The sequence below is a fragment of the Poecile atricapillus genome, chromosome Z, assembly GCF_030490865.1.
Source record: "Poecile atricapillus isolate bPoeAtr1 chromosome Z, bPoeAtr1.hap1, whole genome shotgun sequence".
Classification (NCBI taxonomy): Eukaryota; Metazoa; Chordata; class Aves; order Passeriformes; family Paridae; genus Poecile; species Poecile atricapillus.
The window spans coordinates 92,770,262-92,782,528 of record NC_081289.1 but is presented as its reverse complement, the minus strand read 5'-3'; the positions used below and the strand labels follow the sequence as shown (position 1 = coordinate 92,782,528).

General features: G+C 40.2%; 1 protein-coding gene across 1 annotated transcript in view; it reads left to right on the top strand.

Moving 5' to 3' along the window:
• KIAA1958 (KIAA1958 ortholog) overlaps positions 1-11,346 on the top strand; it is a 55,777-nt gene extending 44,431 nt beyond the window's left edge. The window contains exon 3 of the mRNA XM_058827519.1: positions 8,521-11,346. Coding sequence (XP_058683502.1) covers positions 8,521-9,566 — 1,046 coding nt within the window. The 3' untranslated portion in view covers positions 9,567-11,346. The remainder of the gene's footprint in view (positions 1-8,520) is intronic.
• Positions 11,347-12,267: the final 921 nt, after the last annotated feature.

Sequence of the window (12,267 nt, the reverse complement as noted above, 5' to 3'; positions counted from 1 at the left end):
GTATCTGCCCTCTGCCCAGCTTTGAGTCTTCCCCAGTCTTGTAGAACCTTTCCATTTTAAAATTCCATCCCTTTATTGTGATGAGAGTTGTCTCTGTAAAGGTTAAAATAAAGCTCATAGCTGTCATTTTTTCTAGAATGTGAGGAGGAGAGGACTTGGCACAAAACAGAAAAGCTAAAAATCCACCTTAAAAGCTGTTTCACTTGAGGTGTTAAACTTCATTCTCTCTGGAGAACTGTGTAAAGATCTGCTCCTCAGATACTGCTTTCTGAGCCAGTGAAGACAAAAAAGATAAGTGTTAAATGTGATTGGAAATTCCTTATGCAGGTTTATAAATGGTGAGCTTTTAATAGAGTTTATGAGTTTGTAGCTTGCTTCACTCCTACTGGACAACATACAGTGAAAGGTAAAGCCAAATTGGTCTGGCTGGGCAAAATCACCAAAAGAGAATTTCAGAAATGATATATCAAGATCTCTAGCAAAGACAGTTGGAATACTTTGGTAAGTTAAAGAAGGTGAAAGAAAAAATACTGAAATTCAATTCTTCGTGGTGCATGTTCTGCAACCTTTGTTACTAGAAGTAAATAGCAATGACCTTCAAACACATTTGTTCTTCCTCTGGCTGAACTAGTAGATAGTTCAGACAGAATAGAAAAGGGTACTTTTTGATTCCCTACCAATGGTACTTTAATAAAATAGAGGAAAAATAGCTGCAGTCTTTAATAAGCAATATATCAACCAAATGCTGTCAGCCTGCGTAGAGAGTTTCACAGTATGATTTATTATGTTAATTACAGTCATGTGGGCCTCATGCTCTTAAGTCTGAAACTGCTCACATTCTCAGCTTGATTTAAGAATATGCTTTGGCCAAGACTTAAAGTGCAGCTTATTATGATTAATGTAATAAAATATTTATTACATTCTGCTTTTCTTTGTTTCTCTGCTTGCTGCCCCAGTTAGACTGACTCATTTTGAAACACTGATATAAATTAGATTTCAGATGATGAGGATTCTCATCTGGTTTTAATCTCTCTCTTTGGTGTTACGTTTTTTTTCATATCCTTTGTTCTTACCCTCTTCTCTCCCCCTCATCTTTATTTCTCTCCCATATTTCCCTGTTCCGCTTCTCAGCTGCTGTCTAGAGTGAACGAAAAGCAGGCAAACTTCATAACCCTGGCTCATCCCTTCCAGACCTCTTGCATTGCTTTCTCAGCTATGCTAATTAAAGGTTTTTCTTACATGTGATGACATTAAAACTGTGGTACTGTAGCTGAGAACATGCTAAGCCTCTGGTGATATGACATGTGACATATTTTACATGTTTTACATTAAAATTCTTCTTAGAGGAGACTAAGGGCCTGTTTCTCATTTTTCTTCAGCAGGGCTTTCAACTGCAGAGAGGCACAAAGTCTACTGTGCCAAATATTCCAAAATGCTATATAAATTTATACCTGTGATTTTGTGCAAACCAGCCCAGTGGTTAAATTTCTGGCTGAGCAATCACTGCTTCTGAGATCTGTTTACACATCTATAAATCTGTCTTTCTCTGTAGGAACACAGAAAGGTGGAATACTTTCCAAAAATGAAGACTCTTGGTTTTGTTATGTAAGAAATGGATTTTTGCCATGAGAATGGTATGATTTTCAAACTATAAACTTAATTCAGCAAAAGATGTGTATCTCAGATCTTCACAGTTTTTCTCTCCTCATTGTTGTTTTTTCTACTTGTTTTCTTTCCTCTTTTCAGCTTTTGAATCAGGTCATTGTATACATATAACTATTATTCAGTTCCACCTTCTATACATATAATGACTTAGTCCATAAGCATTTCTACATAAGCAGATACTTAAGTATAGGGACACCAATCCAAAGCACACTTAAAATATGCTTTGTGGAATTGGAAACTTACTTGGGAGGAAAACTGATACTCTGTTGAGTGTGCAACACTTTCCAGACTGGTGCTGAGCCGGGTCCTCTTTGAAAATGAGTGCATCTCTTCTGCTGTGCATCACCCAGCTTCCAGTTCTCAGGGTAGTGTCGAGCATTACCATCATTCCTTTAATTCCTTCTGCCACAAAGCATTAAGTAACTAACATACTTTGAAAGGGCAACTTCTCTTTATGTTGCTAAGTCCTGGGTAAAAAAAAAGACATAAAACAAAAACTGTTTTCCTGAGTTAAATATTAAATCTGAAGAAAATATTTGTCAAAAAGTGTCTCTTTTTTTTAGCTTTAATCTGAAACCAGTACCTGGAGTTTTCTAATGGTGTTAGCCATTAACTATTTGGAAATTATTAGAATATTATATGGCTGAATACAAAGATGCACGCTCAACATAAAACTGACATTAGCTTCACATTATAGGTGTTTTCCCACTTACCAACTCCAGAAGCACTCCAGTTTCACCAGACTACCTGATTTGTTTAACCTGAGCTCTGAAAGAATAGAAGTTATATTTAAGAAGTGTACATTGTTGAAGGAAGTTTAATTATTTAGTTATTTTGAAAGGAATGGAGTTTCACATTTTAAAATAAGTTTTCTAATGGTTTTGGGTATGTAGTATGGAAGATTCCAAGTGTGGCTTTTATATCCTCCCCCTCTGTGAAGAGCTGAATGTCAATTATATAAGGGTCCAAATTTTTTTTATATACCTCCTGTAAAAATAATAGCTATAGAAATCAGAGTGGTAGGAGGATGGCAGGAAGACCTGGAGAAGGTTGTTAGTTACGGTCCAGGTGACTGACTTGAAATGGGCCAGATAAAATAGCAGATTCCACTTTCAGTTGAGTATATTTTGCCTAAAATATATATCACCTAAATACCAGATATATGGGTTTCTAAAAATGTTTTCTGTTTCTGCTGTTGTCCATGTCCAAGCTATAGCATCCTTCTATGCAGTGTTGCAGTGTCGGGCAAGCCTGGGAGAGCTGGAATTGGTATCCATTCCTGTCAAATGGAGGTTGAATCTGGGTCAGTATCCCACTGTGGATACAGAGGAAATACATCCTGTTTTGCATTGCAGCAGTTCATGCCAGTGCACCTCAGAACAGCTTCAGAAGGAGGTAGGGAACTATGGCCTCATACCGCAGAAACGCCACTGCAGTTTTTCAGTGGAAGAAGGGAAATGCAAGGTAAAACTGGAATGCAGCACTTCTCTTTTCCACTACCATGATGAAACCAAAACCAGACAACAAGATGAAGTGAGCCAATAGGAACATTTTATTTAGAAAATGCATTTTTAGAACCTTTGTGCTGGAATGGCTCAGATGTCACATCCATCAGGTGGAGAAGGAATGCAGCCTTGTAAAAATCCCAGGGTGCTGCTGTTTTGCACTGTTCATTAGCTTTTGCTAGTATCCACTGCAAAAACATGGTGACGTGGTCAGTTATAGGAGAACATAACTTCTTAATTCCTTGTCATAGCTACAAATTTTCTGGCATCTGAGAGTTGTGCAGAAGTCCCATAAATACTGATCTGTATTTTGTTTTTGGCTTTCCCAGTGGCCAAACTGCATCTCAGATCTTTTGAAGCTGTTGTGAGGAAGTAGCAAAAGAAAACACCAACTGGAAATCAGCTCTAGTGTTGAGTGAGCATTCATTATCAGGCCATTCTATACCTTGAAAAAAAATGTACAGGTGACTAAAGTCTATTTTAGTGACTTTACTTTATAGAGATACCAATGAAAATATATTCTCATACTCATTTGTTTGCAGTCTATGTCCTTTTTTCTTTGACATAACCTAAAGCTTTTTAATTTTAGAATCATCTAACACTTTGCAGATTATTTCATTGGAGAAGGTTACCTGAATAGAAGTATAACTTTTTTTTTGCCAAAAACATAGTGTCTTTCATAAGTGGATATTAATTAATTCTCTAATACTGCAGATTTTACATACTAATGAAAGCCTTTTATGAAAATGTTAAACTAGAGTTCAATATTTTAAATGTTAAAATACAATTTAACTTAATATAACTTAATATAGTGGGAACAAGGAACTTTAAATGTTAAACAGAATTTAGTAACAACATTAGAGGGGTAGCGCAGAAATTCAAGAAAAAATACAAAAGCAATTTCTTCTACTTAATCTCAAGATGTTTCTGCAAATGTTTAGAGGCACTTCTGCTGTGGACATCTTCTGCTCTTACCCTCATCCTCATTTTTGGCAGCAAGACATTAGAATGGTTTTCATCGGTATATTCTTGTGATGTGGTGAAAACCAGCTGTCAGCTTTCTAAGTTTAGCATGGAGAACAAGTACTAATATTTCAGGATGCTGTGGTATGACAGTGGTATTCAGCTGGTCCTGACAGGGAAGCAATAGTGCAGCTTCCAGGGGGCTACATTTGTCAGAGGCTTATGCAGCTGTTCCCCATTGTCACTTGACCATGACTTCTTCACCCAGCAGCGTGACCTCTGCTCACTGAGACTGTAGGTTTGAGAGTGTGGTTTGCCTAGAGATACCTTCCTGAAACAGTAAGGGACAGGAGAAAAAGGTGGGAGCAGGCTGTGGTTTACTTGAACAGTTTTAATGGGCTGCATATTGCCATGGCCCAAAGGCTGGATATCACTACTTTTCAGTAACTGCAAAACAGGGGCAACAGCTGACCTACAAGGTGCTGGAGAGTGGAGAGAGGGCACTAAGCTGTGGCATAGAGATATGTGGTACTTCATGTGTGGTTAACTAGGCTTTTTCACTTGAATGAAAGCATGTTAGTGGAAGCAGGCCTGCTGCAGAGGCATTTTCCTAGTCCGGACAAAAATTTGGCAAAGACTTAGCTGGTGATATGATTGCCACCAAGAAAACCCACCTTACTTTTAATGTACATCTGTGAGATCTCACTGTTTGCAGTATGCAGTGTTTAAGACTGATTGCAATAATAACTCAGGTTTGTGACTCCCACTGATGTCACAAATGCTCTCTGAACAGTAACAATCTGTGTCTGTCTGTCATGAAAGCAAGTGCCTTTCCCCCTGCCATATGTAATTACAGTGGTTATGTTCTTTTCAGGGAGTCCAAGTGTGTGTATGTGTGTGAGCTGAAATTAAAACAAGCCTGAGTTTGATAACTCTGCTGATAATATTAAGTCTTGGCTGTGTTAAGATCAGATTATGAAAAGATCAGAAAACAGCTGTTGCTCTGTGGGAGAGATCATCTGATGATTGTGGGCTAGCCTGGGACATCTGCTCCCTCTAGGTTGTCTGTTTAATTTCTGCCTGGTCACTTTATCTCTTTCACTGCATTTGAACTAGAACATCTTAAGTACTCATCACTTTTTCAAACTCATAGTTGGGAGTTTACCTTGGACCCCCCAATAAGGTGGGTTTTACTGTCTTTTTCTGCCACACTCTGGTTTTCTTGGAAATGAAACTGATGTGGGATATGATAAAAAACGCAAGGGCTGTAATCAGGTCCTTTGTGTGGAAGGGATGCAGCTGAAGGGGCAGGACCTCAGGAAATGTATCTCCAATTAATTTTTTTATGCTTCTGCTTGTAATCTTGTAAAACAGGGATAACAGCACTGCTAGTTCTAAACACTACCTTATAACAAGGAAAAGATACTAAGGATAGCTTGGCTTCATAGACCGATGATAGTATTTTTTGGTTGATTGGTTCTGACCAACCAACTGAGTGAAATTAGACTGTAACACATGATTGTTTGTATCCTAACAACAGAGACATATGAAAGACTATAAGAAAGGTGAGAGCATATGTAACACCTCCCCATTGTCCTATCCCCCATAAATTTGCAGCTTGGGGACATTCTGATATAGAAGTATTCTCTAGGAGCCTTGGTGGCTTTTTTTTCTGTGCGTTCACCCAGTTTTGGAGCCTATGCACACTGAAGAGTTGATGATGCACTGAGTAGTGGAGGTTCAAGAGCAAACAGGTTTATGTTTGCAGTAGTCAAGGAGCTAATGTAGATCCCCACCAATGTTTCTAGTAGTTTCCACTAGCTCCACAGAACATTGAAAAGATTTTTGGTCTCTATTAAGCAAGATCAGCAAAGTGAGACGAAGCAAACATCTGGGGACTGTTACATGGGAAAGTCCCTGCATTTTTGCCATGCTACATGATACATCACCAATATTTGAGTGGTCTAGTAGAAAGAGAATAATCCATTACTACTACTTCAGCCTGGATTCACAGCCAAAGTAGAGGTAGCTGTCCTGATGTGGTTGCAGGAAAATCTGACCCATTCTTTTTTAATGTTTCCCACCTGCCTTGTGAAGGAACACACAACACACCACTGCAGGAATGCTGGGTACTGTTTTGGTAACGTAAGTGCAGAGAATCTTTAATTCAGCATGGGTTTTATAACTGTTAGCTGCAGATAGGGCAATTTCCTTTGCAGATTAAGGAAAGATGCTGTAACATAAATGACTGACTGGGTGTCACTGCTGTGTTGTGACAGGCTATCCTCTAAGAAGAAGTGATTGATGACATTTATAAAACTGAGCTGTTATATGTGCTGTTTATATTGAAATAGAACTTAGGATGTGGGCTGTCAGTCAAAGCAATGATTACTTACACAGTTCTCTAGTAAGTGGTGGTGGGTGCAGTGAACAAAATACCAGAGTAAATGTTTGTTTTGGAGCTTCAAACAGGGCTGTCTTTTTGTTTCCAGCCTGCATCTAGCCACACTGAAAGGATCTATTATGTACATTGCCTAAAGCATGAGGCTTCACTGCAGGCTGCTAGAAGCTCTTTGATACTGACATCAGTATTAAAATGAGTTTCTGAATCAGGCAGGTGACCTTTCATTTTCCCCTGAAACACAGTTCAAGCAAACCTCAGTCCTTTGCGGCAGCATTTTTTCCTGCCTACAGGAGCCCTCAAAAGCCTCAGTTGCAGATGCCCACTTCTCTGTGCTTTGCAGAGGATTTGCGAAACCCCCTGCTCAGTGGGCGAGTGCTGTGGATGCAGGATGCCTCGCTCTGAAGACACAGGACCTGGTTGTGACGGTTATAAACTCAGTCTTGCTTCTGTCCTGCTGGGAAGTCTTGGAGCAAGTAATTTCCTGTGCCTCTGTCTGCAGATGTGTGGAGATGATGGGATGAACTTTCTTGAGAGGCACTCTGTAAATTGGTAGGAGAAGCTGCCCAGCTCTGCACCAGTGTTTCTGCATCACATGGAACACTGTAGGTGGGGTAGGGAAGGAGAGACTGCCTTCCTTTTCCTGCTACCTTCTCCCCTGCTAATAGGCTTACAGGGAAGAGAGGAGCAAATGACTGAACAGTGGTGCAAAGCCATGGGTGTGCTACACAGCCTGACATAAGCTTGACCTGAATGGCAGAGAGGCAACGGGAACTTCTCTGGTCTCATATCACTCTGTGTGTGTATCTTGGGTGGGAAACATCTGGTGAAGGTTGCTATGGCACTCTAAAATGATGTGAGAATATGGGTTTTGCAGTGAGACCAAATGGAAGAGAACTTGGGTTAATTTTTTCCCCCCTCTCCTGCTTGTTAAGTGGAAGAGAGACAAAAAGTGTTCCACATACAATTCCAGAATACAGTTAAATAATTGAATTTTTGCTTCTTTGCATTTGCTGTTAATTTTCTAAATCCATGAAGATTTATCACATTCATAATGACAGTTTCACCTATATGCTTTAAGCTGCATTCTTGTTCAGATAGTTTGCACATGTCAAGAAAACAGTCCTTAAAAACACACATTGCTTATAAAGCTTTTCCTTTTTATGCTTCCCTTATAATAATCCAGAAAATCAGCTGACAGTAGCAGCTATCATAGTGGTAGCATCTGAATATTGTGTTTTGATATGTCATTGATTGTAAGGATCGATGAGTATGTATAGCCTTTTCAAGCCATATATTGTTTCCAGAATTTGATTTTTCTGCAAAATGAAAAGACAGGGTCATAACTGTACTTGTACTGTCAAGGTACAGTTTGATGACATAGAGAGGCTGTATAATCATGGTTTTTTCCATGTTATCTGATGTGAACATATTAAGTATACTTTCTTTATTCTTGTACATTTGTAAATTGCACATTGCTCTATAGTAATTTCGTCTGTCATTTGTATAGGATGTGCTGCCTTATTTTGTGCTGTATGTTCTGACTATATTTATTTCACTCTTGAAAAATGTGTTTGATTAAAGGTAAATATTACTGTCATAAATATGATGCTTTAGCTCTTTTTTAGTAAGAAAAAAATGTAAGCAGTACAACCTCTGGTTTTACAAATGAATTCAGAGTGGGCTTATTCCTGAGTTTGGGCCTTGCACACAACATTGGGATCCGCAGAAAATCATTCCAGCTTGCCTTTGTGTGCCCCAGTGTCATGAGGAGCTCACTTAGTTTTGTATCATATAGTATGTCATTTGTTAAACTGAAGTTGGCATTTCAGTCATGTGACAGGTATGTAAAGATGTTCACCAGTGCTCTTTGTGAAATTGGTTTTAAGTTCTTTCCTTTTTAAGGAAATTTGTTTTAGGGAAAACTGCATCACATAAACTCACTGCTTCTGCTTTCTCTTTTCTGTCCCATTCTTTCACTTCCAGACCAGGATGAGAGAGCAGCAGAGCTCAGCAGGGAGCAGAATGAGAAGACCATTCGCAGCACGCAGACAGCTCTTCGCAATTTCCGAGAATTCCTGATTTCGAAGTATCCCTCTGAGACCCGTGAGATCTATGTCATCCCCTGCAAAGAGCTTGATGCCTATCTTGCATCCTTCTTTGTGGATGCCAGACAAAAAGATGGGTCTGAATATGAGCCAAACAGTCTGGCCAACTATCAGTGTGGACTGGAGCGGTATCTCAAAGAGCACAGGTATGGATACAGTATTACAAGGGATAAGGAGTTCAAGAGGTCCCAGGAAGCTTTAAAGCAAAAGCAGATAGAGCTGAGGTGTAAAGGCAAAGGAAACAAGCCACACAAATCCATGAAGCTCACCTTTGCTGATGAGCTTATCCTGCGGAAAAGAGGCTTATTGAGCCGGTACAATCCTGAAGGGCTTCTGAACCTTGTGTGGCTGAACAACACTAAGGCATTTGGACACTGCACGGGTTTCCATGGGTCCACCCTCAAGTGGGGAGACATCCGGCTGCGGGTGACAGAGACTGGGTTGGAGTACCTGGAGTGGATGGGGCCAGACAATGGGGATGTGAGTACCAAGAGCAAGAGAGGCGGGACAGACTCACGGGTGTACGCCACCCAGCACTCCCCGCAGACCTGCCCCGTGCAGGACTACAAGGAGTATGCCCAGCGGCGCCCTCCGGCCATGCGCTATGAGGATGCGCCTTTTTACCTGTCCATCAAACCTGTTGTCAACTTGGCTGCACTTCACTGGTACAATTGCCAAGCCCTGGGGAAAAACAAGCTTGCCAAGATGGTGAAGACCATGTGTGAGAAAGGCAACATCCCTGGCCGCAAGACCAACTTCAGTGTCTACCAGAGCTGCAGCACCCTCTCAGAAGCTCAGAGCAACCAGCTGGTGCTGATCTGCAATAACTTGAGCCAGCAGGCTGCCCAGTCCATGGCAAGCCACTCCAATACTGGCAACTTCATAGTGTCAGCATCCTATGACTCTTCATCTGACACAGCTTGAAAGAACACTGAACACTGTTTTCTTTTCCTTTTTGTTTCAAGCATTCAGTTTGTGCTCAGTAATACACGTCAGCTGTGATTGTACACTATTCCCCCTCGTGGCCCTCTCTCCAGTGTTAATTCACTTTATAAGAATATATAAACATATAATATATTTTTCTTTTTACAAATAAGGCAACAGAAATAGTTTAGTATTACTAACAGTATTTATAGTGTTAATGCAAGAATGAAAGGTACTTATGGGTTATAATATGAATGGAGATTTTAAAAGGATAAAAATGGTTCTCAGGCAACACAAGAGAGACTGAATATACCACTTTAAACATGAACACATTAATGAGTGTAAATCCCCAGGGAGGCATACGTAGCAATTCTGTTCTGAAGCATTTTTTCAAGTTAGTATTTTAACATGACCTCCCACGGTGGAGGAGACAAACTTATCATTGGCTGCTGCTTCTTACCTGCTAGCTTATTCTTGATCAGCAAGACCAAGAAATAAGAAATACATCAATGTAAGTCACAAAACCATTTACAGCAATTTTTGTCTGTTTTTATTATGTTTCCTGAGGCTCGTGTACTCTACAAAAATTATGAAGTCAGCTAAATGCCATTTTTAACTTTTGGGTATGTTGATTTTCTGGGATTGAAATATTGCTGGTGTTTAGGCTGAAAAGTATTGTTCTCAACAATATGCAAAAGTATAATGGCAAAACCATTGTCACACATAATTTTACCTCTTTAAGCATAGGTTGTTAGTATTTTATCACTTTGTCTATGTAATGTAAAATCTATTGACACAGAGCACTCTTTCAGTATTTTGGGAAAATCAACAGTGGAGAATAATCTGCAGTCTTATCCCAGCTGTACAGAAAAATGGCATCAACTATGTCTTAAGCCATCATTTAAAATCCACAAAACAATAGAGAGTGTAATGATATTTCTACAGAAATTTTAAAATAATTTCTACTGAAAGGTAAAAAGCTGGATAGTTTTAAGTGCTGGAATACCAATTTAACTTAGCTACACATCATCTGTTTCCATTGCAGACAATGGGAAATGTGCATGCAAATCTGAAGGCAGAATTTGGACCTTAAAGCCTTGAAATAACAAGTTCTGCTGTTCTACTTTGTAATGTAGTTGTTCTACTACAAGTATGGGAAAAACACTAACAAATTCACTGTTTCAGTGAACAATTATAATTCTTGACACTTAAAATTAGGAACAGTACTTTCCAAGTAATTAAACTTAGTTTAAGTTCCACAAGGATGTGCTAGGGCTGTAGTGAGGCTTTAGACGAGTCTGCTAGGGTAATCGAGTGCCTGCTGAAGTCAATGAAAGAGACAGCCTTGGCTGACTTCTGCTAGGTATTGGACCAAACAAGCCTTTGGAGAGGCTTTCTTGTTTTGCAGTGTTTAATTGTTGTGTTTCTTTCTGCTTTATGTCTGTATTTCTTGACATTCCTACATATCTTTCAAATTCTTTAGATCTGCAACTGTGCAATGACTTTAATCATCACTAATTCCAAAGAAGAGGTGAAAAAAAGGTAGCAAATAGAAATAGAAGTAAGCCACCTAGCACCTATAACCTTTTTTTTCTGTATCCCTAGAGTTAAATGTTCCTCTGTGAGAGGGAGGTGGCAGAGTGTCTGCACCTCACTTAAGCCTTACTAAAGGTATGTTTTGGGGATGAAATAGATAGCAGATGTGTCACTGAAAAGTCTAAGGGCAGAGGTTTCCACTATAATAAATATCTGACCTCCCAGGAAGCTTTATGCAGGTGACTCAACCTGGCTGTGATCTCTTTCTTTTCCACATGTAGCAAGGCTAAAGTCTGTGTTTCCTGTGTCTGACACGCCATGGTAGAGTAACCCCCAGTTCTACAGTCTTCCATTTACCATCCGCTGTCTCTCAGGGTAGGCAGTGGGCACAAGCAGTTGTTCATATTGTAGAGCCCTCCTTTTGTAACTTGTTGCTTTGGGACTTGAGGCCAAATTATGACTCTACTGAAGTGACTGCAAGCTGTGTCTGTGACTTTCAATGCCATGGCATATCTGAGATGTAGGTGAACGGGACAGAAGCGCAGGGGGATTTCAGGTGAAGCCAGAAAGACAGCTGCCCAGTTCCCAGATGAGGCCAGACATCTGATTGCTGTTTGCACTGACTTGCCTTTTCACAGCAGTGCTGTTAGTGTGATATAGCGAAAAACAGTTGTGCAAGGCCAGTGTGGCTCCAGGACTTTTTTATTGTTTTCCACTGAGGACTCATGCAGATGTGCTTAGTATGTGCTGGAGTGCAAGCATTCCATGCCAAGAACCTCTCTCACAGCGCCAGATGAGAGCTCAGCCATGGAGCTGACCTGTAGGGAAGTCAGGTTTCTGTTTCTCCCCCTCTGGCACTCATCTCAATGCTTCCCAGTGACAGCGATTGAAGTATTTGATATAGCTCCCTACATTTCCTTTCCTGTTCTGTATTAAGGGGATGGATATCAACTGGCCTTTGTGGGGCAGCAGATCTCTGTTTCCCACCTCTCCTCCCCAGCCCAGCCCCTCCCTGCTCTGTACAGGTGCCATGCTGCAAGCAGGTCTTTGAAATACTGCTACACATCAGTGCTATAATTCTTCCACAACACAGACCTCAGAAGAAAGAAGACTGTCACTCTTGGGTTTTGAACTGAGATGTCAAAACAAACATTTTCCATGACTT